This window comes from Leptonotus elevatus, chromosome 8, assembly GCF_054856555.1.
Source record: "Leptonotus elevatus isolate MCC_2025b chromosome 8, RoL_Lele_1.0, whole genome shotgun sequence".
NCBI classification, from domain to species: Eukaryota; Metazoa; Chordata; class Actinopteri; order Syngnathiformes; family Syngnathidae; genus Leptonotus; species Leptonotus elevatus.
Genome location: NC_141246.1, coordinates 11,063,055 through 11,089,595, shown reverse-complemented (window position 1 = coordinate 11,089,595; position 26,541 = coordinate 11,063,055). Strand labels below are relative to the sequence as shown.

The 26,541-nt window shown below is 42.6% G+C and overlaps 2 protein-coding genes across 4 annotated transcripts; one reads left to right on the top strand and one right to left on the bottom strand.

Moving 5' to 3' along the window:
* The first annotated feature begins 972 nt into the window (after positions 1-972).
* ecpas (Ecm29 proteasome adaptor and scaffold) lies at positions 973-15,144 on the top strand. 3 transcript variants are annotated; one of them, XM_086083519.1, is made up of 49 exons: positions 973-1,038; positions 2,114-2,244; positions 2,896-3,012; positions 3,089-3,207; positions 3,598-3,747; positions 3,868-4,048; positions 4,131-4,270; positions 4,399-4,477; positions 4,567-4,686; positions 4,776-4,861; positions 4,942-5,017; positions 5,097-5,146; positions 5,397-5,463; positions 5,535-5,657; positions 5,961-6,064; positions 6,167-6,290; positions 6,387-6,467; positions 6,547-6,763; positions 6,830-6,921; positions 7,004-7,138; positions 7,216-7,375; positions 7,454-7,626; positions 7,721-7,822; positions 7,942-8,065; positions 8,300-8,445; positions 8,632-8,686; positions 8,791-8,905; positions 8,999-9,067; positions 9,169-9,286; positions 9,455-9,622; positions 9,719-9,798; positions 10,038-10,143; positions 10,238-10,285; positions 10,357-10,475; positions 10,555-10,705; positions 10,789-10,854; positions 11,074-11,163; positions 12,170-12,236; positions 12,312-12,403; positions 12,511-12,577; positions 12,643-12,840; positions 12,966-13,177; positions 13,249-13,292; positions 13,424-13,616; positions 13,679-13,826; positions 13,947-14,052; positions 14,126-14,214; positions 14,298-14,369; positions 14,528-15,144. In XM_086083519.1, exons 1-49 carry the CDS (start codon positions 1,017-1,019, stop codon positions 14,665-14,667), a joined length of 5,532 nt encoding a protein of 1,843 aa, XP_085939645.1. In that variant the 5' UTR covers positions 973-1,016; the 3' UTR covers positions 14,668-15,144. The 3 variants fall into 3 exon arrangements, with proteins under 3 accessions (XP_085939645.1, XP_085939644.1, XP_085939646.1); XM_086083518.1 differs by having other exon boundaries at positions 1,005-1,050; XM_086083520.1 differs by having other exon boundaries at positions 1,005-1,050; positions 14,442-14,679.
* A 960-nt stretch (positions 15,145-16,104) lies between these two features.
* smc2 (structural maintenance of chromosomes 2) lies at positions 16,105-26,387 on the bottom strand. The gene is made up of 25 exons (XM_086083804.1): positions 26,079-26,387; positions 25,829-25,978; positions 25,522-25,644; positions 25,394-25,432; positions 25,201-25,311; positions 25,076-25,120; positions 24,617-24,850; positions 24,327-24,476; positions 24,006-24,239; positions 23,765-23,924; positions 23,570-23,687; positions 21,719-21,857; positions 21,518-21,637; positions 21,241-21,445; positions 19,475-19,610; positions 19,269-19,393; positions 18,992-19,185; positions 18,757-18,900; positions 18,617-18,691; positions 18,412-18,531; positions 18,131-18,331; positions 17,795-17,911; positions 16,804-16,964; positions 16,577-16,724; positions 16,105-16,511 (listed from the first exon to the last, which is right to left on the bottom strand). The coding sequence occupies exons 1-25, from the start codon at positions 26,244-26,246 to the stop codon at positions 16,371-16,373; spliced, it is 3,558 nt and encodes a 1,185-aa protein (XP_085939930.1). The 5' UTR covers positions 26,247-26,387; the 3' UTR covers positions 16,105-16,370.
* Positions 26,388-26,541: the final 154 nt, after the last annotated feature.

The window sequence follows — 26,541 nt, the reverse complement described above, 5'->3', positions numbered from 1 at the left end:
ATGCATTCACACATCCTCACTGTGGTGGCGGTAAGCTACTTAAGTAGTCACAGCTGCCCTGGGTTGCCAGTGTGCGCCTACGGCCCCTCCGACCACCACCAAAACATTTGCACTTTCCATACACCAGTGTGAGTAGCACTGGAGGCAATGTGTGTTAAGTGCCTTGCCCAAGGACACAACGACACATGACTTGGGGAGACTGGGGGATCGAACAGCATAAGTGCCCTTCTCCTCTTTTTTTATAATTATGTTGTGCTTTGTTGTTTTAGTTGTATTGTGAAGTATGTGCTCTGTTTGGGCTTCTTGTCTAGATCATGTTTGTAAATGAGAATTAGTTCTCAAACATTTTACCTGGATAAATAAAGATTAAATAAAAAAAATCAATAAAAACAGCCGACCTAGGCCCTGAGCCATGGCCGCCACAACATACATATTCATTATTTATTTGATTAAAAATAATACTAATTGGTTGATAAGTTATGATGAAGTTAATTATAAATAATACAATTAACAACACATTTTAACCGCATCTACGAATGACCTAGCGTATCTGTTCGTTAAAAAAATAATAATAATGTGTCCATTTAGCAAAAGTTTGCCCACCCGCTGACCTAGGACTATTATGTGTACTGAAATGCTCAGTTCTGCCCGATTAATACATATTGACATGCAATGTGTTTGTTCACTATTTTGATTTGCAGTAGTTTAGAACTGCACTGATATTAAGAGTTGATTTTATGTTCTTACATTATGTACATTTTAATTTTAGACATAACACACAGAATGATGCAATGCAGTTGTACGCTACTACAAGTTACAACCACGCTAATACACATATTAATGGAATATATTTTTGGGGTTGTAAATTAAACAGCATGGCAGCTGATTTGAGAATTGGCCTACTTTTATTTACGTTACGTACGTTTGTACTGTGATCTGCTTGAGGTAACTCATACGCAGCTGTTCTTGCAGTGACACTCGGCGATCTGTAGGGGTCGCCCAGACCCTTTGCAAACATGGCTGCCCAGGATGAACTCAGTAAGTTTCTGTGTACGTTAACAGTGATTCACATCACATTTCATTGACTTTTTTTGGCTGTGTAAGGTGCACTTAAGTGTAAACACGCTTCACGTTATTCTCCGGTCTGATTTAGACGATTTAGGTAACAGCGTGTTTAGAGATCAATGCAAAAGTGTTAGCATGCTAAGTAGCACTTGCTAGCTAACTATCGTCACAAGGCCGTTTGCCCAGTCATGGTCAAAATGAATGTGCCACAGACGGTTTTTAATACACATTGCTCAAGTGATCTAACGGGATGGGGCTTTAACAAATGGAAGCGTGTGACATTTAAGCATATTCTTGCACGGTGTCGTAAGTGCGTAAGCGTCGTTTTATGTGAGAGAAATGGGGAAATGCGTGGTTAGTGTGAGCTGTCGCCGCTCGGGGGACCATGCCAAGAAACAGCAGGCAGGGCTGGAAAATGGACTCGCATACACAGTATCTGACAGGACCAGATTATCAAACAAACTTGGATAACATGCATTTTATTGCTGGATAAAATATTTGTGTTTTGTCGACTTCGTAGGAAGCTGGAGGTGGAAGCCCCGTTGGCTGGTTACACCCAAGTCTTATTCAGCATTGAAGTGCTGTGCTGATGTCAAAATTCTGATAGTGATCAATGCGAGGAAATGCCTACTACGAAATAGCTAATTTGCTCAAATAGCGTTTAATGATGTTGTTTTTATTTATGTTCACATTTCAAAGGATAACTTCTACATTGCTAGAAAATCACAACGTCCTATCACTGGGGAGCTATTTATAGAACAAGCCTGGTGTTAATCTACTACTATATAATTACTAAGAGTAAACTATTGGCCCATTTAGTTGAACAAACACAACGATTTTATGTATCAACTGGTAAATTGTACCTTCTGATATAATGAAGAGCATTTAATTGTTCTGCCTGTTCCTTTATGTTATGGGCATACAGTGGACACAAAATAGTCTTAAATGGGAGTCAGCACACATCTGTTGCAATTTAAAGTAAAGATAGCTCATCTTTTTCACTGCTGATAACATGAACAAAAATAATTAATGAAGTTGTTTTTGACAGATCAACTGGAGCGGGTGTTTCTGCGCCTGGGCCATGCAGAGACAGATGATCAACTTCAGGACATTATCTCCAAATTCCTCCCCCCTGTTCTCCTCAAACTGTCCAGTGTTCAGGAGGGTGTGCGGAAGAAAGTAAGAAGGCTTTAAGTTTTCGTGCCTGAATATTGCATCCTTGCTTTATGCTTTTCCAAAGTCAAAACCGTTAAATCAAGACAGATTCTGAAACGCACATTATTTTTTACAATATTAGGTACACATGCGGCGTAATCTAATGAGATCCATTACCTGGATTAGCACCATTTGTGTATGTCTTTACCGGTGTATATGTATGACTCCTAGGACATCAGGAAATGTATAGATAAATGCCAAATATTCTCTACCTATCAAATTTCTTCCTTCTTGAAAATCATCAAAGTCATTTTTGTCTAACGGCGCAGCAGTGATAATTAGAGTTGGGCATCGTTTGAATTTTAACAATTTCAGTTCCGCTTATTTTAGGGGGCAGTGTAAAAAATGGTATGGCTTAAATCAGAGGTGTCGAAACAATAGTCATTTTTTTAGAAGCCTTGAAGTCATCCAATATATGCCGAGCACACCTGTGACTCTGAAGAGGACAAGTGCTATAGAAATTGGATGTTTGCATTGACCTTGCAGAGGTGTAGAACAACTTGGTGAGATGCATTGGGGTTTTCAACAAATTATGAAGGTGCACCAAATGTTACAACTTGTGAGCGTCTGATTTAAAGTAACATCATTTTGGGTACTATCTGTCTCTCGCGCTAGGTGATGGAGCTGCTAGTCCACCTGAACAAGAGGATAAAAAGCAGACCTAAGATTCAGCTACCAGTAGAAACTTTGCTGGTTCAGTACCAAGACCCTGCAGCAGCCTCCTTTGTTACGGTATGGTGTCTCATTTTCAAATAAAGACATTGTACTGCAGGTGGTGGTGCAGATTTAATGTTTTTCTCCCCTTCAGAATTTCACAATCATCTACATAAAAATGGGCTACCCTCGCCTGGAGGTGGGAAAGCAGTGTGAGTTGGCCCCCACCCTGCTAACCGCTATGGAAGGCAAACCACAACCTCAGCAGGACAGGTAAGACATCCCGTTTTTGTTCTTTTTTTTCTTCTTAATTTCTACAGTGGAACTTCTGAGGTGGAACACGATTTGTTCGAGGGTGCTGCATGAGCTACTATGTGTTTATGAATTATTATTTTCCAATGGACGAACTAACAACTGCTAGAAAACTGCACTTGTTTGTTGACATGTAACAATCACTTGCTGACACCTCAGCTAATATGTGATCATGAGATTGCAATGGATTTCAACATCCCAAACCTTCAGGGGCATTTGAACCCGGAGCTTCCACTGTACAGTATTCGCATGAAGTTTCACGGAGCCCACCACTTGTACCAATCCTCTTTATTTGACCTCCCCTCTCCTGACTGAATTATTATTTGGCATCTCTTCTCCATCCTCTCTTAGCCTAATGCACCTGCTGATTCCTACTCTTTACCATATGAAATATCCAGCAGACGCCTCCAAGAGCGCTTCTCCTTTTAACTTAAGTGAGCGGCCAAAGACAGTACAGCTCTTGCTGGAGTTCATGTTGGACGTCTTGCTGATGCCGTATGGGTGAGTTAGTGTCCCAGGGGTCTGACTTTTAAAGAATGTGGCACATTAGTTCCACTTATGTAATATAGTGAAGGTAATCGTTGGCAATGTATCAACGCTATTGATTTTCTGTCTGTTTAGGTTTGTGCTGAACGAGTCTCCTACTCGTCCTTCACCGCCCTCCGCCCAAGGAGGTTCCGCTGATGGGGCGGCCGCGGCTGCGCCCGGTCAGAGTCTACCCCAGGCTCCCCCAGGGATGAATATCTATGCCGCCAAGAGGGTCATTGGAGAAGCCCAGTGGACATCTGAACAGCTCGAGCAGGTACAGTCACTTATGGTTGCTGCAGCAGGCGTTCTGCCTGTCCTTTGTATAAAGGCTTCATTGTGTTTTTTGGCCTCTACAGTGTAAGCTGGGCATAGTGAAGTTCATTGAGGCAAAGCAAGTTCCAGAAGTGGAGACGGTGGTGCACCTTGTGGTGGCGTCCAGCGACACCCGACACAGTGTGGCCACTGCAGCTGATCTGGAGCTCAAAAGTAAACAAAGGTAGGTGATTTGAGTTGTTACTAAATAAGTCAGATGTACACTCTAAAATGCAACATTTCACATTTTAATTGTGTAACAGGTCAAAGGATTTGTCCACTTAATTGTTTTGGTCTTGTTTTGTCTTCCAGCATTATTGATTGGAATAATCCTTTAATAATTAACAAGATGTACAAGGTGTACCTGGGAGATGTTCCTCTGAAAACAAAGGTTTGCGAGCTTGCTGAAATGCTCACCAGTAGCGCTTAGGTCTCAGAGTCATATACAGTATTTGAAACTGGTGCGGGATGATTTTTCAGGGTGGCACTATGAAGCAAGAGCTGAAACATGAACCAGTAAGCACAAGAGTCAAGTTAAAGATCCTGCCGCATCTCTTACGCTCGCGTCTTGCTGCCGAGTGCTTTCCAGCTAATATTCAGGTGGGTTCGATTGGGCACCTTATTCCACAAAATTATTATTTTTTGCTAGATTTGTATGCATACAATTTGTCTGTTCCTGTTTTTCATAGGTTGTTTATGACGGTTTGTTTGGAGCCAACACCAACAACAAGTTGCTTTCGCTCACCCTGCAGTTTGTCCATCACATCTGTATGGTGTAAGAAAACATTTTCCTCTCAATCGACCGACTACATTTGATGAACAAATGTAAACAAATTGAGTTTCCTTTGTTTTCAGGTGCCCTGACACTAATAAGCCTTTAGGCCTAATGCTGCTGAATGGCCTTACCAAGCTTATTAATGAATACAAAGAGGTAAATACAACAATTTTAACATTTACTGTTGTTGTTGTTTTTTTAATACTCCTACTAAATATAGAAAATGTGTTCACAGGATCCGAAATTACTATGTGTTGCATATTCTGCCGTTGGAAAACTTTCAAGGTAATAATAACACACTTTATATATATATATATATATATATATATATATATATATATATATATATATATATATATATATATATATATATATATATATATATATATATATATATATATATATATATATATATATATATATATATATATATATATATATATATATATATATATATATATATATATATATATATATATATATATATATATAACAGCTATCAGGATTTCTAATTTCACATTTTTTCCCCCCTTAGCCGTATGCCACAGCTCTTCACAAAGGATATTGCACTAGTGCAGCAATTTTTCGAGTCTATGTGCAAGGTGAGTTCCGCAGATTTCTCAACTATGCATATGGAAGCACATTGTTAAAAGTCTTGCTTGTATGTTTTCAGGAGGAGCCGGATGTTCGCCTTGCCATCCAGGAAGCTTTGTCTATGATGGTTGGAGCTTATGCCAACCTACAGGGGGCACTATTAAACCTGATGGAGGCATTGGTGGCAGCGTATATTGCAAAGGTGAGTGCGAGCAGGGGAATATCTTTGCTTGGTTAAAGTCCATCATCAAGGATTGTATTTCCACAGTGATGAAATGTATACATTCATTTTTTTATCAGTGTTCAAATAATTGTCACTTAATTAAAACAGCCTACCAGCACCATCTTTTATGAGGGAAAATAAGAGGCTAATTCAAATGAAGCATTTATTTATTCACTCAGCAAATATATTGTGCATGGCATCTAGTAGACCGGAGAACTTTGTTTGAGGAAGCACAGTAGTTAATTGTCAACTAATGTTTATTATTATTAATTTGTTTTCAAGCCTGAGGTCCAAGTTCGCCAGGTTGCCATGAAGTTTGCCAGTACAGTGTTCGGACCTGATCATGTGCCATCAAGATATCTGCTGCTGCTTGCTGCTGGAGACCCGTAAGTACCAACCACCCACTTTCATGGCATGTCCTGTGTGCATATATTTAATTGTTCGAGGCATTTTTCTAACCACAACGTGGTTCTGTTTTGTGTTTTTAGGCGCGAGGAGGTGTCTGGGGAGGCTCAGAAGGTGTTGAGGACGTTTCCGACTAAAAGTGCTGAGAAGGAGGGGCCTAAGGCGATTCCCTCCTTTCCTGACATGGTGGCCTACATTCAAGACAAGGTGAGACTCTGTGTTTTCTTTTTTTAAGATTCATATCTTGTTGTAATATATTTTAAATACATTTGTGTTTTTCCTGTTTGAAAAATGACTGGTCAGGCATCTCAGAGAATCAAGACTCCAGCTAAATATATTGTTGGAACCTCAGCCATTCCTTTCAATCCATCTGCCTTTGCGGAGGTAATTCACATAACTGATCTGGACTTCAACCTGCGCCTATAGTGCAGTGTTCACATATTTTGCTCCCGTCTATCCTCAGATTATGCGCTACCTGAGGATGTGTCTGGCGTACAGCGCGGGCACCACGCCACAGTTCTCGCGAATTACAGACATGCAGGATGACGCGCCAGCCATCGGCCACTACGTCCGCACACTTCTGTCTTCTGAGCCTCCATCTTCAGGATCCAAGGGCGCTGAAACGAATCCTGTTCACATCTACTTGGAATTGCTGCAGCAGCTTCTGTCTGCCGTTGGAGGTAGCCAGACTTAGTCATCAAATATCTTTGTATTATGTATGTGTTACAAATAATTTCTCGAAACAGGAATTCCGGTAATGTACTATCTCTTGGAGGTGGTGTCCGTTTGCCCAGAGAAACTGGCTCCCAAGTTTGTTGATAAAATTGAATGGATTAAGGTCGGTGTTATTCAGATGAATACAATTATATGACACGGTTGCATATATTCATCCATTCATCTTATAATGTTTTCCTCTCCAGAGTCTGATGAACACAAATAAGGAGGACATGAGGGAACTTGCAGCCCAGCTTTACGCTGTGGTGGTCTCCACCATGACGGGCAATGATCTGCAGGCCGCCGTGCACAACTTGGTCAAGATTACCAAAGACAACCGCGTAAGCCACTTTCACTATTTGATATGCTGAAGTCTCCCTTGCCTAACTGTGAATGGATTTTGTTTAACACTCCAAAGAGTCCTGAGACCCAACATGGCGCTATCTTGGCGCTTGGCTACATGGTGGGAAGGTACATGAGCAAAAAGAAAGCTGCTGCATCCAGTGAGCCTGCGCACAAGCACAGCGTCCCCTCTCAGGAAGAGGATGACATTGTTGCCATGGCAACAAAGACAGTTGGTGCGTACGCGATTTTGTATTTTGCGTCTTTTTCCATTCTGGCTCTTTATCTTGAAGTGTTTGTGTGTTGCAATTCAGGTTCTTTCCTGGAGAACAGTAGTCCATTGTTGCCAGTAGCAGCATGTACAGCTCTTGGAGAAATTGGTCGGAATGGAGCCCTGCTGATTCCAGCGGACGGTGAAGGCCTCACCAAACTGTCCATTGTAGAAAACCTGCTTGCTCGCATCCCCTCTGGCAAGGAGAGTGCAAAGGTAACGTTTCGGAACTTGCCAAAGTCACTCTTCTTGATGTCATCAACACTGGCTTTTACCCACTTTTTGTGTTTATCTTCTTCACTTGATCTAGATAAAGGAGCGGTCAGTCCAGACTTTGGGCTACCTGCCAGTGGGAGACGGAGACTTCCCTCATCAAAAGAAGCTGCTACAAGGACTTATGGATTCAGTAGAGGTGTGCCACGTAATTGTTGGGACTGCAAGTTTATGGCTTTGACTATCATCCCCTTTACAGGGATCACAGTGATCCATAAGTTAACGTAATTATTTTTTCTTTTTCTTTTATAAACCAAGGCCAAGCAAGTGGAGTTGCAGTTCACGGTGGGAGAAGCAATTACCACTGCTGCGATCGGCACCAGTTCTGGAGCTATGAGAGATCCATGGACCTGCACTGAAGACCAGTACAGCCCACCATCAAGTAAGAAGTGTAGCTGGCATATAGTCACACTTTCAGACTTTGAAGGATTCTTCATAAATTTGGATGAGAAAGTGACCAAATATACATTTGCAACTCGATGTAGTAGTAGTAGTAGTGTATAATATAGTCAAGCACACACAAATGGTGCATTGCATTGACAATCAGCAGACAATGCAGAGATTTGGAAAAAATAACAAAATAAATATGAATTGAATGGTTTGCTTTCATTGTCAGATGTCAAAAACAATGACGTGGTTCCTTGGGTCCTCAACTCTGTGTTGTCGAAGTACATTCCTAGCCAGAACCCTCATGTCCGGCAGGCGGCCTGCATCTGGCTTCTCTCCCTGGTTAAGAAACTCAGCCAACACAAAGAAATCAAGGCATGTGTTCTTTTTTTTTTTGTTCTTTTTTTTTCCCTTTTAGAGTCAAAACAGGATATGGAAAATAGACAGGTTGTTTTCCCCATAACCAATAGTCCGTGTTTCTTGTATGAAACACAGTAGACATTTCAAATCACTCCTTAATCAAACTTAAGTTCCATTTTCTGGTGTTCTTTTCCCTTCCAGTCCCATTTGAAAGAGATCCAGGTGGCATTCATCTCAGTTCTTTCAGACCCAGATGGTGAGAGACAATTAACCCAATCTGCTGTTTACAACAGCCAGGCATTGTTGCACCTTTGTATGCTTTTAAACACCTAAAAAAAAAAAATCTCTTATTTGATTTAGAGTTGAGTCAGGATGTGGCATCTAAAGGCCTCGGCTTGGTTTATGAGATGGGTGGAGAGGTCGACCAGCAGGAACTGGTGTCCACCCTAGTGGAAACACTCATGACTGGCAAAAGGTGAGAGGATTCAAACTAAAATAACCATTCCTGCTCCAGGTACGAGAGCTAACGTTCACTCTACATTAACGTTACATTTGTCTTTCCGAACAGAGTAAAGCATGCCGTTTCAGAAGACACACAGGTGTTCCAAGGAGAGGGGATTGGCAAAACACCCGATGGGTAAACATTCCAATATGTCGGACGTATTTTCTATCACATTATTCTGTTATGTCGCCAATTTCATGATGTATGTATTGTGTAATGTTTGTTATGCCCAACAGCCACAACTTGTCTACCTACAAAGAGCTCTGCTCATTGGCAAGTGACCTGAACCAGCCTGATCTCGTGTACAAATTCATGAACCTGGCCAACCATCACGCCATGTGGAACTCCCGAAAGGTGACTGGCTCCTCCCCTCTCCTATTAAGACTGTCACAGCCAACCAATTGAAAATGAGTTTAGCATTTTAGCAATAGACTCACATGAGATCCAGCAAACATCACTGACGGTGCCGTTTATACAGAGCAGAATACAATACTGGCCGCGTTTTGCGCCAATCCTTTTCAGGGCGCGGCATTTGGCTTTCACATGATCGCCACCAAAGCCGGAGAGCAGCTGGCTCCGTTCCTCCCTCAGCTGGTGCCACGACTGTACCGCTACCAGTTTGACCCCAACCCCAACATTCGCCAGGCCATGACCAGCATCTGGGATGCTCTAGTTACTGATAAGACCCTGGTAGGTGCAGCCTAGCGTCAATCCAAATGTGAAGCATCCTCACAAATGTGGCTCTATTCATTCAAATGTGTTCTTGTTTACTCTGGTCGATTTCAGGTGGACAAACACCTGAAGGAGATTCTGCATGATGTCATTTCCAACCTCACCAGTAACACCTGGAGAGTGCGGGAGTCCAGGTCGGTTCCTCGTCTGTCTTATTTGGTTTTTATTTTTGAAATATGTCCTCGATTTGGGCCTGGTTTAGTTAAAGGTTGTGCTTGTGCACGGCCAAACCGACTAAATTGCTAAGCAGTGTGGTTCAATGCTAATAGTTGCATTGAGCATGCATCATCTGTTAGCGTGAGTAACCATGCAGTTTAGCGCCCGCTGTTTGCAATCTTCGTCAATCCGGCCCTATGTGTTGATGTCCTCACAGCTGCCTGGCCCTCAACGACTTGGTTCGAGGCCGTCAAGCCGATGACCTCATCGATCACTTGGCTGAAATGTGGGAGACTCTGTTCAGAGTTCTCGATGATATCAAGGTGAGTAAAAAGACACCCAACATATGTCAGTTATGAGAGATCGTCACACGTGCCGCTGTGTTTTGGACCCTGCAATTATTTATCGCCTTTTCAGGAATCTGTGAGGAAGGCTGCAGATCTAACACTGAAAACGCTCAGTAAGGTAAAGCTTTGAATCGCTCCCTTCCAGAATGAATGGAAGGTGAACCCATTCTGACTTGACTCTCTGCGCAGGTGTGCAGTCGTATGTGCGAGTCTACTGGCTCAACTGCCCAGAGAACTGTGGCAGCACTTTTGCCCACCTTGCTGGAGAAGGGTATAGTCAGCAATGTCTCCGAGGTTCGCTCGCTGAGGTAACGTCTTTTATTGTGTTCTCATCGTGCAAGTGTGCCTTTTCCTTTCTAAATTGTTTGTCCTTTTGTTTGGTGCCAGCATTCAGACCCTCGTAAAGATCAGTAAGACAGCCGGCGCCCGACTCAAGCCTCACGCTTCCAAACTCATCCCAGCCCTCCTGGAGGCCCTGAGCACCATGGAACCGCAGGTCCTCAACTACCTCAGCCTCAGAGCCACAGAGCAGGAGAAGGTAACGGCAGTTGTCGTGAAGAATCCTCATGCGGGTGTGGCAGCTCCAAAACGCTTAACAGTTGTTTATTCCATTTTTGATAGAGTGCCATGGATGCTGCCAGGCTCAGCGCCGCCAAGTCCTCTCCAATGATGGAAACCGTTAATATGGTAAGAACATTTTGAGATGTTGTATGTTACAGAAAATAGCTTTCAAGGCCAAAATATGAGTTTCGTTCGCCAATGTCCGCCAGATGATCAACCATGTATAAAGAGATCCTGCTGCATTGACTGTGACAATTGTGGCAGGAGAAACCCCTACGTTTTCAAACCGCCACATATTCACGTCACATTTTTCTTAGTGTGTTTGTGTATGCGTGTTGTGTTCAGTGTTTGCAGCACCTTGACGTTACCGTACTGGGGGAGCTGGTTCCAAGGCTGTGCGAGCTGCTGAAGAGTGGAGTCGGGCTTGGCACCAAGGTAATGGACCTTCACAGATGCAATCCTTAAATTTTTGAATACTGAGGGGATTGAAACTGAGCCTTGATGAGAACATTAAAAAAAAACAAGGAAGAAACGCCCCCCCCTCCCCACCACACCAATAAGAATTTAAATTGACTATATTAATAGCTAAAGGGGTAAATATATGACAATGTTATTGACTCGAAAATATCAGTCTCTCAAGATGTATCGCTTAATAATAATAGATTTAATTTATAATGTGCTTTTCATCAGCATGATGATTTACACTTAATAATAAAAAAAAAAGGACAGGGTTAATATCTAATTAAAAGTAATGGACCTTTCTAAATAAAATGTTTTCAGGCCCGTTTTAAAACAACGTACTTCCTAGGGGTGTGCAAAAAAAAATCAATTCTCATAAGAATCGCGATTCTCATTTAATCCGATTCAGAATCGATTATAAATATCCCAAAATCTGATTTTATTTAAATTATTTTATATTGTCTTCCCTTTTGTTTGTGTATGCCTTTTATTGGGAGCGCTGTTCATGTTGTACCCGATTTGGCCACTTAGGGGCAGTGTGGTTCCGCGCGGTCTGATACACTGTTAAGTTGTAGCCACATTAGAGAGTAGAAGGAAAAAGTCCCGATCAAGTTATTCCAATAAAAGTGTTTTTTTTGCAGCACGGAGCTGTTCTTTTGAGTGATTAAAGTGCCGCGAGTAGAGCACTAATTAGCATTAGCAAGTCAAACTGGAGTTAATCATTACGATTCCTTGAACATCTTTCAATTGAAGCAAAAATCATTGTCAATCAAATCATTCTGAATCGAAAATCGATTCTGAATCGAATCGTGCACCCAAAAATCGGAAATCGAATCAAATTGTGAGACATTCAAAGATTCCCACCCCTAATACTTCCAACATACTTCCTTGGCACATATTACTACGTTGGCGCCATCTTGTGGCATTGTACAAAATTACGGATTAGATGAGCTATGTACTACTTGAGTCTTTTTTTTTGCAGGGAGGTTGTGCCAGTGTTATTGTGTCCCTCACAGTGCAGTGTCCCCAGGACCTCACGCCATACTCAGGTGCCGCTCTGCCCGCTCCTTTCGTCCTGTTTCCTCTTCTCCTCGCACGATACTAATGCTTTGTGGTGTTGTCAGGTAAACTGATGAGCGCTCTGCTCGCTGGCATCCATGACAGAAGCGCCGTGGTTCAGAAAGCCTTCGCCTTTGCTCTGGGCCATCTAGTCAGGGTGCGGACCTTGAATTCCGCGTTCATCTAACTTTTAATTATTTGAAAAAACACATTGATCTCTCTTGGTTGTACGTGTTAACAAGCCCTCTTGTTTTGCTCCACCAGACGGCTAAAGACAGCAGCGTGGAGAAGCTCCTCGTGAAGCTTAACACCTGGTACCTGGAGAAAGAAGGTGAGGCAGCAGTAAAAACCAAGTTGCATTTTGCGAACTAACCAATCCTTGCGATGTCTTTCCAGAGCCTGTGTACAAGTCCTCTTGCGCCATGACCGCGCACGCCATCAGCCACTATAGCCCCGATGTGCTGAAGGCCCACGCGGGGGTGGGTCTGCCGCTGGCTTTCCTGGGCATGCATCAGGCACCCGGCGCCGACGAGGAGAAAGGAGAGAGTCAGGACGCCACCTTGTGGGCTGAAGTGTGGCAGGAGAATGTCCCCGGTGAGAAACGTTAGCACCTTTTGCGAAATGAGCCAACAGCAGTCTCGTAGCCTTTAGTAACACTTTATAGTTGCTAGTAAATATAACCTAACTGTGGTCATGATGAAGTACTTCTTGGGTCCCAGGAAGTTTCGGCGGCATCCGACTCTACATGACGGAGCTCATCGCCATTACCCAGAAGGCCCTGCAGTCCCAGTCTTGGAAGATGAAAGCTCAGGGTGCAGCTGCCATGGCAACCGTTGCCAAGGAACAGACCGGCTCGCTGGTGGCGCCACACCTGGGCTTGGTGCTGACGGCTTTAATGCAAGGCCTGGCGGGACGCACGTGGGCGGGCAAGGTAATGGCCGTCAACAGAATTGGAGAGTTAGGACCCCCAAAAAATGATGCTTTTTGTTTTTTTTGTCCTAGGAGGAACTACTGAAGGCCATTGGATCAGTTGTCTCCAAATGCAGGTCTCTAAAATGGTTTATCTTGGTCCCGTTTATTTATATCACAAAAACCTGGCATTTGAACAGGGGTGTGTAGACTTTTAATAGTCACTGTAAATCAGCCTGCTTTGTTTTCCTCCATGTACGGTTTGCAGCACAGAGCTACAGAAGCCTTGCGCCGGCCAGCCCACCACCTCCGAGGTGCTGGAGGTGGTCCTCAAGGAGTGTCGCAAGGAGAGTCCGCTGTACAAAATGGCCGCCCTGTGCTGCGCCGGCGACGTGCTCAACAGCTGCCAGGAGGACCGCTTCAGCGACATGACCGACATTCTCGTCCCTCTGATAAAGAAGGTAAAAGGATGTCTTTTAGCAGCATTTATGGCCGCCTTGTTGGCATTTGAACTCGTCGACAGAGCTGTCCAGAGAGCGTCGCAGCGTCACCGAGGTCACGAGAGGAGGAGGTTGACCTCACCAGCAAGGAGAAAGAACTGCAGACTGAAGTCCTGCTTTGTGCGTTTGACACCATGGGAAAGACTTGGCCTAAGAACCCCCAGACTCAATGTGAGTTGTCGTCACGTTGCAAAGTTCTGATATCTGAAAGCGTTTTTTTTTTTACTGGGGATCTTGGATGTGACGTGCAATGTATTAAAAAATTATTATTATTTTTTTTTTGGGAGACAGCTCGTTTCCAGGTAGACGTATGTAGCCTCATGTGCGAGAAGCTGCAATTGAGCACATGGAAGGTGCAGCTTGCTGTTCTCCGCTGCATGAAGGCCTATTTCCAGGGGTAAATACAAAACACCTCAAATGACTTTCATGGTGTTGCGTAACATGAATATTGCTTTTCTTTCCCGCCGCAGATTGTTGCTGTTCGAAAAGAACAGCGGCAACGTTAGCACGCTGTCGCGCATCTTAACCGACACCTGCGCTGCTCTCACTCATCCTCTAGGTAAATATTTCACCTCGCTATCATACGCTGACCTAATATGCTTCCTCTTCACCTGCGCGTGTGTGGTTTTCCTCTCTTCCCAGAAAACAAAAGTTACTCATCTGTGAGGACGGAGGCCTTGTCCGTCGTGGAGCTGATTGTGAAGAGAACCGGAGGTAAGGGAGCTTCCAATCCAACTTTAAATCACTTTAACTTTTGATTTTTATGATTGACATCATCTTGTTTAGGATGTCATCCGGTTGGTGATTGATGTTTATAGTACTGGTAGTTTTACTCGCGTGTGTGTGTGTGTGTGCGCGCGCGCGCGCGCCAGAGAGCGAACAATGGGATTGCGTGTCGGTGAAGAGTCGAGAGCAGCTGCAGCGTTCTCTGTCTACGCTTCAGTCAGACAGCAGACCAGACCTGAGGGACAAAGCCCAAGAGCTGCGCAGGCACATCCAGAGCCAGCCTTGAAAACACGCACACACATACACACATATACCACAAGCCAGCCACACACACTCTGTGGTCAAAGTAATAATCACACAACTTGTGTGAAAGTTGTCTTTTGTAGTGTCCTTTCTATTTGGCTCTTTGGACAGTTATTCTAATTATACATGTAAATGTGATGAACCAGAGTGGTTGACACTGTCTAACTATAGCCCCAAAGAGGGGCTTTTACTACTGTTGTATGTTTTGTCTACTTGTTAAATATCGACAACTCTTTTACCTTGGCAGACTTGCCAGAATGTTGAAAGATGACAATGCTTCTATTATTCTTGACTACCTTGCGGAGGAGAAAACTTTGGTCGGCTCTCGTTTGTCAGATGAATGAGGCGACACTTTCTGTCAGGTCCTGAAACTAAGTTACAACCCTGTTTAAGTCATATGCTTCAGTTGTTTGTTTGTCACAAATGAAATTAAATAAAAACAACCTTGTCCCAACAGTGATTATTTGACTTACTTGAAATGTCTTAATAATTTTCTCCATTTGCATCGATCTTGTGTTTTTGGTCATTCATGTTGAAAGTTGGCAACAAACTGCAGACAATGCAGTCATTTGGTAAACGCGTCTTAGTGGTGCTACTTTTAAAGCAAAGTGGACTTTACATCTTAATTCACATTTTGAGAGGAAAGGTGCACAGTGTTGCATTCACATGTTAATTCTGTAATCATTATTACAATAGCTTAGCACCTTCTCCTTGATTGTGGTTCCATGTTTTTTTAATTTATCAAATTGGAAGAGCTGTCAAACGATTACATTTTTAAATCAATTTAATCACACATTAGAACTTTGATTAATCATGATTAATCGCTTAATTAAAAGGCTTTTTTATAATAAAAAAAATTGCCTGCCAAATTTGAAGAGCACCTGTTAGTGTTAATTCTTTCGACATGTAATTAATGTTATGAGGACGTCAACATTTTTTGATCCAATGGACACGCTCATCCGCCTCTTTTTCTAATTATTTGAATATGGAAAAAAATGACTCCCAATATTTTGACATAAATATTCTTAATGTCATACAAACATTTGAAATGCTTTACTTTAATGTATGTAGTCCTGTGCTACCTTCAACGTAACCATCCGCTGTGGTCAAAATTAGTAGTATGATTATGCTGCATTAATGTATGATTAATGTGCTATTTTTTGTGATTATATTTTATAAAATCACTGATTTGTTGCAACTATAGTAAAATTAAGGTTTCATATAGGCTACTATCATTTCTAAAAATTTGTTTAATAAAAATCTAATTAATTATTAAACTATTGCACACTTGATTTGATGAAATTATAAATACAAACAATCTATTCAAACATATTATTTTAACATTGCTTATCTAAGAATGACAAGGCCCATCGCTCCCTTTTAAAAATCAAATGCAGTCTTTAAATAGGGAGTCCCAAGCAATAGCGTAAAATTTTTATTTACTAAACTGCATGCATTTGCATTAAAAAAAAAGGAAGACATTTAACACAGAGAACCAAAGAACACAAAAATAGAAGAAAAGAAAGGTTTAAACATATTCACAACTTTTGAAGTAAAAGTGTCAAATGCAACAAAGAGCTCATGAAAACGAATAAACAGTAACTGAGAGTAATGGGGATGTTTAGTTGCATCATTCATGACCAATGTACAATGTCGCCCCCCTAATCTTTTAGCCCCGCCTTGTCGTCAGCGACCTTTGTGGGGCAGGTTGGTGTCTTTCTGGCTGAGGGCTGTGCGAGACACTGCGGACATGCCGTCCACAAACTTGGTCTTGAAGAGGACGTTGGCGTTGGTGAACATGCCGTCCTTGAGCGACACCACCACAAACTGTTGGAAGAGAATGTTTAGAAATGGAACTTGACCAGCGAGTCGTTATATAAAATGTTGCAGACCTGCGAGTGTATAAAATGGCTTCGCAGCATCTGTCCGATGTTTTGCGTGTGCGAGAGGTCCAGCGCGGCGTCCACCTCGTCTAAGATGTAGATGGGAGCGGGCTTGAAGAGCAGCATGGCAAGGATGAGCGACAAGGCCACCAGAGACCTGAAGGACAAATGTTGAACGTTATTAAAAAACAAAAACAACTACTAATCATTTGTGAGATTTGAGTTCCTGTGCTTACCTTTGCCCCCCACTCAGCTCAGACAGGTTCTCCTTCCAGATGTTGCCCAGGGCTACTTTGAACTCCAGACCGTCCAGGACGCCGCAGCCCTGCGGGGCAGCGAGCTTGGCCGAGGCTCCTGGCAGCAGGCTGGAGAAAATGGAACCGAAGTCCTTGTTGACCTGAGGAAGCAAATGGAATTCTTTGTTTTGATAGTTGCAATAAACAGCTTGAAGCCTTATTTCACTAATCTGCCAAATTTGTTGCAAGCCCAAAGAAAAATTATAAAATACAATAGAATAAATAAATAACATATTATTGTCAAGAAATGTTTAAGGTTGACTTTCCCTTTAACTCATTCACTGCCATTGACGGCTATAGACGCCAAAAATTCATTTGAACTATTTCTATTACTTTACATTTTTTTCCACTTTTGTTAACAGAACCTAGAAAACAAATATTGCACATTTAGAACAGATATAAAATTTCTGATTAATCGTGAGTTAACTAGTGAAGTCATGTGATTAATTACAAAAAAATAATTTATTTTTTATTTTTCCAAACAAAACAACAAAAATGAAAAATTTGAATTGCCTGCCGCCCCTAATTTTTTAATAATCTTTTATTCTTTAAAAAAAAAAAAAAAAGTAATTTAAATTATTATTATTAATAATCATTTTTTTAAAGAAAAGTTTATTAAAAATGAGGGGCATCAGGCGATTAATTTTTTTAATCATAATTAATCGCATGACTTCACTAGTTAACTCACGATTAATCACAAATGTTATATCTGTTCTAAATGTACAATATTTTTTTCTCCAGGTTTTCATAATCTTGTTAACAAAAGTGGGGAAAAATGTTAAACTAATAGAAATAGTTCAAATTAATTTTTGACGTATATAGCCGTCAATGGCAGTGAATGAGTTAACTAATTAAATAAAAGCACCACTGTTCTACCGTGTTAGCGTAGATGAGCTACAACTACGGCCCAAATTTGTGTTGGCTGTCAAACCTTCTGCCAGGCCACATTGAGCGCCTCGTTCTTCTTCTGGTCCAGCTCCTCAATGGTCTTCAGGATCTTGGCCTTGTCGTTCTCCACAATCCTCTTCTTCTTCATCAGGTCATTGTACTGCAACGCAGGGAGGAATACGTCAATAAGGAAGTGATTCTGAAAATGTGCTGCGAGTACCAGAAGTGGCTGGAGCGCTCCCTCTAGTGGTACACAAAAGAAATACTCAACTCCATGTTCAAACTGTTAGCGTAAGGCGGGTCTGAAATGCGTCGCCCACAATGAAGATGGGTTCACTTTTTGCAACGAAATATAGATTTCCCCTTGTGGTGGTCTCACCCGTTCCTCCGTCTCGTTGAGCATGTTCATGGCCCGCTTGTTGACGTTCCGCTCCAGCTTGCTGGTGGTCTCCTTCAGCTTCTTCAGGCGCTGGCCGGCCTCGCGGGGGTTGTTGGTCTTGAAGTCGTAGGAGGAGTTGGGCCTCCCAAAGTGATGCCGCTCGGACTGGATCCAGTCGTGCTCCTCCAGCATCCGAGCAACCTGTTAGGAAGGATGAGGCGCAATCATGAGTGTGTGTGTGTGCGTGTGTTGAAACAAATGAGACATGAATGCTTGTTTACCGCGCCTGCTGCATCCTGGCTGTCTTTGAGGTGCTTATTGATGTTGTGTTCTAGTTCCTTCATCTTCAGCTGGGCTTCATTGTTCTGCTCTCGTATCTTGTTCACTTCTGTGGTTTTGCCCTAAAACATTCATGACACACAAACAACCCCATTCAAGAAGGGAACGCAGCGATGGAGGCTGGTGGTCCAAACCCAAAATGTCGACCTTGATTTCCTTGAACTGAGCCTCGATGGCATCCTTCTTCTTGGTAACGTCCTCCTGAGCCTTTCGGACTGCCTCCTGCACAACATACACGATATCGGCATGTTGTGTACAAGCATGACCGTAGTCCAATCAAAAGGAACCTTGTTCTGCGACATCGTGCCGGCCATGCTGTCGATCTGCTCCTGGATGAGCTTGGCGGCCTCGTCCACGGCTTGAATCTGCTGCTCGTAACCCGCCTGCTCGCGCTGCAGCTCCTCCAGCTCTAAAGCCACGGCATCGGACTCCTGTTGACGCACGGGCAACCAACCCGCCGCTGAGAAATGGATTTTGGACGTACCAGCTAGGACAAATCCTAAAAGCGGCGCGTCGGCGCACCTGCTGCTTCTGCTTGAGCTTCTCGTTGAAGGCGTCCGCTTTGGCCTTGGCCGCGTTGAGCTGCTGCTGGGCAGCGTTCAGATCTTTCTCCCTCTCCGCTTCTGCATTCTTCATCTTGTTCTCCAGCACCTTGTACTTCTCCTCCGCCCGCTTCTGCACCTCCTTGGTGACATGCAGAGTCTCCTCACTCTCCTCTGGGTACGCAAGATATACATGCGCGGTTAAGGCGGCAAGTAGCAGCACCTGGAGAAGGTACATCCGGTGAAATGCTTCCGACCGATGGCTTTGCGCAGCCTCTCAAGCTCCTCTTGTTGCTGGTGGAAGGAGCTCTGCTGCAGCTTGGCCTGCAAAATCTGCTCCTCCTCCACCTTCAACTCGTGCTGCTGTTTCAGCTGGCGGTATCTGGACGAAGCGGGCGCATGGCGGAACATTGAGAGAACTGAAGCCATTTCAAATGACTCATGTAATTTGGAGCGTCGTTACTTCTCAGCGATTCCCTTCAAGCTGGCCAATTGTTGCTCAGTTTCCCTCAACTGGGCTTCTTTTTCATTCAAGTTGCTCTGAACCTCCTTCACCTCCTGCAGGCTGCTGAGGACTGATGCAGACTGGGAACGAGCACCTGGAAGAGAGGGAGGAACAAAAGATTCGGAACGTCCGCATCATCCAATCGGCTCCAATGCAAGGGTTGGATCAATGGGTCTGCCTTTACAAACACCTGCCTTTGGGTTGGGTTCAACAATGGTGGACTAAGATCATGTGATCAAATATGATTAGCTGCTTAACTCATTCACTGCCATAAATTAATTTGAACTATTTCTATTAGTTTAACCCCCCCCCCACTTTTGTTAACAAGAGTATGAAAACCTAGATTTTTTTATTGTACATTTAGAACAGATATAAAATTGGTGATTCATCGTGAGTTAACTAGTGAAGTCATTAATTACGATTACAAATTGTAATCGTCTGACGCTCCTAATATTTAATCTTTTCTTTTCTTTTTTTAAACATGTCAGGCGATTAATTTTTTTTATTGTAATTAATCGCATGACTTCACTAGTTAACTCACGATTAATCACAAATTTTATATCTGTTCTAAAAGTACAACAACAAAAATCTTGGGTTTCATACTCTTGTTAAAAGTGGAAAAATGCGAAACTAATAGAAATAGTTCAAATTAATTTTTTGACGTCTATAGCCGTCAATGGCAGTGAATAAGTGCAATGTGTAAAATCATCGCTACATTACATGTTTGTGTGTCACACACACACACACACACACACATTAGTATGATAATTACAATTGTCACAATTGAATATCTTCACAACTTGATTACTGAATTGAAAATATGACTGTCATTGAGATTTCAAACACCTTTGAATGCGTGTTTTTTTGTTTATGATAAATTAATGTTTTAGTTTGGTCTGACAGCTGTTTTTAACAAATCTTTGGATGCAGAATCCAAAACTGATCTCAATTTTTCTCTATCACGTTAAAGGATTTCTTTTGGCCCGTTTCTGGGCAGAGACTCAGCGTTTTCCTTCCAGCCAAGCTACTATTAATGGCATATGCAAATTTCACAGTGCAAACCCCCGCTCCTGATTGGTGGACTGGTTTCTTGCTCATTCCCGATTGGCTGCTGTTCTCGGCTTCCTCGAGCATGTTTTGAATGTTGTTTACAAACCGCAACGGAAACACGTCGGACAGTATCTTTTTTACCGATAGGATCCCAATTTTCTTTGTAAAAAATATATTAAATAAATGTGCACATACGGGGAAAAAACAAGTTACAAGTGCTCCTCTTACTATACTAACTACAACTAATCAACGTAATTTTGCTGATCTGGAGGGTAAGCTGTGGAGAAAAACACCGGCAACAATTTGGGAATCGGGCATTTCAATTTTACTCTTAATCAACCTAAAAACCTAACCCAACACAATCTTTCCCTCCAAATTATTCCCCAGTGCTATCTTTGTTGTTTTTACAAACATCCACTTTTACTATGGAAAACAATGACATTTTCACCTATGTTCTTGTTATCGGCCAAACAAACAACTGAATCATAATCAATGTATGTTTGCGCATTGTGAAATAATGTCCCATTTTTTAATAAACGGATGGAATTATAATTTTTTTAGCCGATTAATCAACAAGATAATTGGCTAATTAATCAATTATTAAAATAATGGTTAGTCCCAAACAAGGCACACGTAGTTGAGCAAGAACCTGTGCGCTTCCTTCTTGGTCTCACCTCCACTCAGAGTTCCTTGCGGGTCGAAGATGTCCCCTCCAAGAGTGACGGTCTTGGTCGTCACCTGTTTATCAAAAGCCACTTTCTTGGCGTTGTCCAGAGTGTCACACACCAGCGTGGAGCCAAACACGTACTCCATGGCCTTGCGCAGGTCAGCCTCATAGCCCACCAGGGATAAAGCCGCGTGGACGTTGTCTTCGCCCACCTGAGAGAGGAGATGGACAGTCTCTAAGTCCAGACGAGATGATGACACACAACAAAGATCGGGTTTGCTCACCAGGCTTTTGGCAGCATGGACCACTCTGTCATTCAGCGTCTTGGCAGAGATCTTGTTCAGGGGAATGATGGTGTACCTCCGCTGCAGCTCTCCCTTCTCCAGCAGCTTCTTACCTGTCACCTACAAACATCCGCCACACAGAGTTGAATATAAAATGAGAAGCGACACGGGCTCAAGTCAAGCGGCACATTGCACGCTCACCTCTGTGTCGACCACAATGTTATAAAGTCGTCCGCCGGCGACCACCTCCAGCGCAGTCGCGTAGGGGACGTCGCGCACTGAAATCAAGTTGGCCAGCAGTCCCTTCACTTTACTACGGTCCCATCCGCGTTCAGGGTCTCTGAAACACATTTAAACATTATAGAAGGGCTGGGAAAAAACAAATCAGATAAGTCGACTTTAAAAATAGGTCGACTTATTGTTATCTTATTTTCTGTCTTGAAGCTCCACCGGAACCATGTTTGGGCCATCCATGTTTTTTTATACACTGACTTTTTTCTTTTTTGCAAAACCACGCAGTATGGCAGTGGTGGCTGTTAGTGCACCATCTAGTGGCCGAATGGGGGATGTTATTGGTCTGCTTAAAAAAAACGCTCACTGACATTAAATACTTAGTTACTGGGTTTTTATTCAAGACATTACATAGCGCATTGAGCTTCCCCTAAAACCCTTACCCATGGATTATTGTTGAACTTGAAGCATGATCTGCAAGTGACTTTTAAGACACTATTACAGCGTTTTTCCTGTGTACAAAATTCAAAGGCGGCCACCTCCACCTTTTTTGCTCAGCACCTCCAACCTAAGTGACTGATAATGAATGAATGCTGTAACATGATAATAGTCATATTCTTATTGGAATTATTATACGTTGCATGTAAAAAATGAAAGCGAGTCAGTTGAATTGACAGAATACATGCACATCATGGCGCATGGTCAGGATTAGGGATGTTCGATAGTACTTTTTTTCCGACCGATACGCAACTCTTGAGTAGTCACCGCTACTGATACTACTAGTAAATAAAATTCATCACCCATAAATGACAGTTGATTTTAAAGAAAGACCTATATATCCTAATATATTATTTTTCCTTCAAATTGCATAAAATTAATGGAAACTTTGTATTCATATAATTTCAAATTTCTTGTCCCTGATCGTAAAACGGCCGCAGGAGGGCGGCCGATAATGGTATCGGTCACCGCCGTGAGTACCGATACCTTCAAATAAGACTGGTATTGGCACCAATACCTGGTAGTCACCCATCATAGTCAGGATGATACCACCCTCTGCCTCAATTTGAGCCAGGTGTAATGTAGCTATGATGTATGTGTGAAATAAATAGTTAGTGTTTGTTTATCTTAAGCAGTAATGGCTAGCGCACTAATGCTAAGTATGATTGCTAACCATTTAGCATTGGCTCATTTTGTTGGTGAGAAATACAGTAATTTCTGGACTATAATGCACACCTGTCTATAAGCCGCGCTAGCTAAATTTGGGGAATACTCGAGTTTGTTACACATATAAGCCGCACCGACTATAAACCATAGGTGTTTTAATGTTATCGGGTTCCCGCTACTTTCTTTTCCATAATGAGGGCGCAAATTGTCTCGCTCTCGTTCTGTCTCTCAGACTAATATTTGGGCTCGCTTAGCTTGTTTTGCTCTGCCTGACGCTCTTGCGCTTCCTTTATAGTGCGCCCCCTTGTGATCTGATGGATAAGCTGCACCTGCAGGGTCGAATGCTAGTGAAAAAAGTAGCGGCTCATAGTCCAGCAATTACTGTAATGCATATATATATATATATAGAAGAAAAAAAAAGGTACTTATATCCACTCAATTCAATTTACGTGCAACTTTAGTGGATTAACAAAACAAAAGGAAACAAATTTCAAACCCCCTCCCCATTTTGGGTCTGATTACCCGATGGAATCAGAGAGGATAATCAATTATAAAAATATTTGACAGTGACAGCACTCTATTATAGAAATGAAATAAAAGAACTGACGACATTTGACACGCAAGTTATATAAACGTAGTGATATTCATGTGACTTACTTGTAGTCAAAGCGAAGGTTTGGGAAGCGTGACACAAGCCGCTCATATGTCTCTTTCAGCCTTGCTACCTCTCTGGACAGTTGTCTTTTCGTCTCCAGAAGACTCTCCTCTTTCCCATCTGTACAAACGACTCACATTGTTTAAAAGAACAAGAGCTGCCAAGGGCCATCGGATGCTTTGTCAAAGATGCAGTACCTTCATATTTGAGTTTAGCTAGCTCGGCCTCCAACTTCTCCTTGCTGCTTTTGATAGCGTGCAGACTATCCTGATCCTTCTTGTAGCCGCTGTCCATCTTTTTCACCTCAGCCTGCTTCGTCTTCAGTTCAGCCTGGGCGTGCTTCAGTGTCATTTGGGCCTGAGAGGAAATAACAGGGCGCGTAAGATATCTTTGACTCGGCAACAAGAGGAATCCTTAATGGTGATGAGGTCTCCCCACCTGCTTGGCTTCAGTGTCGGCCTTGCTCATGTCATTCTTACAGGCCATCATCTGACCGGCCAGCGTGGCCTCCTCTCCATCCTCATTGGTGGACAGGCCAGCAGACACCGCCTTAAAATGCTGCTCGGCAGCCTTAAGGGCCGCGCCGTCATTCTGGCCTTCCTCCTTTAGAGCCTGAAGCTGATCTGTCAACTTGGTCACCTCTTTTTCTTTCACCACCAGCATCTTCTTGTCCTAAAAAAAAAAATGGCAACAGCTTTGTTAGATTATTCTTAGTATAATGTGGATAAGGAACATTTCAAACGGCGCCTTGATACTCACCTCCTGCATACTTTTGACAAGCTCCTCCCGCTTCTTGGTTTCATCCTTCAAGTTCTGTTTTTTCAGATCGAGAGCACTCTGAGCTTTCGCGTCCACACGCTGCGCGTCGGCCAGCGCTTTCTCCAGAGATGATAATACATTGTGCATTTCCTAAACATTAGCAAAACAGGAATGTCGTTTATGGCGCTATTTTTGAAGTGTTGGGAAACAAAAGAAAGAAGAAAAATGCCCAGAATGTATTCCTTTTTCTGGGCCATATTTCTAAAATGACAAATTTGCCCATAGCATACCTGGTCTCTTTTCTCTGTCAGTTCCTGAATCTGCACTGAGAGCTCACGAACTTTGCTCTCGTTCTCAGCCAGGGCGGCTTGCATCTGAGCGATGTTGTCCTGCATCACTTTCAGATTCTCGGCGGACTTCTGTTTGGTCTCCTCGGCACACAAGAACTGCCAGGCCACGTACAGGCGCGACAAGTGCTCAATCTCACGCATCAGTTTCTGGTACTCCAGGTATGACGATCGCTCCTGCAGGGTTCATACATCTTGTTCAGTCAGATCTATGCAATTGTTCAAGCTTTTATCACATATCTGGGTAAATGAATTCACATGAATACGCCAAGGATATACCGTAAACAAATAGTTTGAATACCCTTAAATAAGAAGCAAACACCAATTACGTAATTCAACACTTTCAACCCGAGGATTTGAGGTCTAACTTGTGATTGCGTCATATGGGTCAACATACAGTACCTCTAGTAGTTTCTGCATGGTTGGAGTAATTTCTTCATCCAAAATCTGAAAATTTAAAAGTGTAAATGACACATCTTGTTTGTGTCTCACATCACACTGGTGTAAAGTTTTGTGAGCAGACATACAGTGTGGATCTCCTTCAGCTTAGCCTCTTTCTTCTCAATGGTCTTTTGGGCGCTAATCTTTTTGCACTCATACATCCTGGTCCCTGCGGCTTCCTCGATCATGGCAAGGATCTGAAAGTGCACAACATTGTCACTCCTTGCTTTATGCCATAAAAGGCAAAGCAGCAACTGTTTGGATATGTTCAGACATTACCTCTGGTGGCTTCATATTTAGAACTTTGGTGATCCTTCCCTAGAGATAAAAAACAAAAAACACCATTGATTATATTGTGTCAAAACAAAATAAAGAGAATCAAAGAAAAAAGTGCACAGAAGACTGACCTGCATGATGAGAAAATGGGGGTTGTTGACATTGAGACCAACAGAACAGAACAAGTCCTGCACTCTGGTATTGTTAGCATTTACTCCATTGATGAGATACTTGTTTCTGCCACCAATTACAACCTGAAAGTAAAAACACGGTTATACACTACTAACCACAAAGCGGGGGGGGGGGGGGGGGGGGGGGGTATTCGGCTTTTGGATTCTAAAGTATAGAGAAATTTACATCAAGTTCACCACTACGGGTATTATAGTGCAAAGCTGAATGTCCCCATATAGCACTTACAACTGTACTCATTTCACCCACCTGTCTGGTGACTGTGATCTCATCATGTGTTTCAAAGCCCAAAGGACTCTGGCTTTTGTTGGCGTTGTCAAAAGTGATGGACACTGTGGCCTTGGTGATACCTCCTTGTCCGTTTTTGTAGACCAAGTCCTGAAGGTTGGAAGCTCGAACCTTTTCAACGAAACCACGTATTTATTTATTTATTAGCCAAAGAAAAAACGCATAAAATGCCACATGGTCGACGTGCAGAAGTAAGCCAAATGCCACTTACGTGAGAAAGATTGGTAATGCCCAAGAGAAAACATATGGAGTCCAAAATGTTTGACTTGCCGCTCCCGTTCAGCCCTGTGATGGCGTTGAAGAGCGGGTCGAAGCCGTTTATCTCAGTTCGGTGTGCGTAGGATTTGAACCCATCGATGATAATTGACTTGATGTGCATCGCTAAGCCTCCGAAGCGTCCTCACAAATTTAGTTAGTGTATTTTAAAGATTACTCGTAATTGTTAGCCACAAACTAGAGGTTTCGAATGTGTATCAACTTACAACAACGCCGTTGTGCCTGCGCTCTTGTAACTTGAATTTTGGCGGTATAAATAGAGCCACTAGACACCCTCTCTGCGCCAGTAACAAAAAGAAGAAAAGTAAATATGTTTTACCTTTCAGATTACAACAGCTAAAATTAATGACACTTTTAAAATGAAATCTTAGATGTATGAGAAGAAAACTCTTTGACTC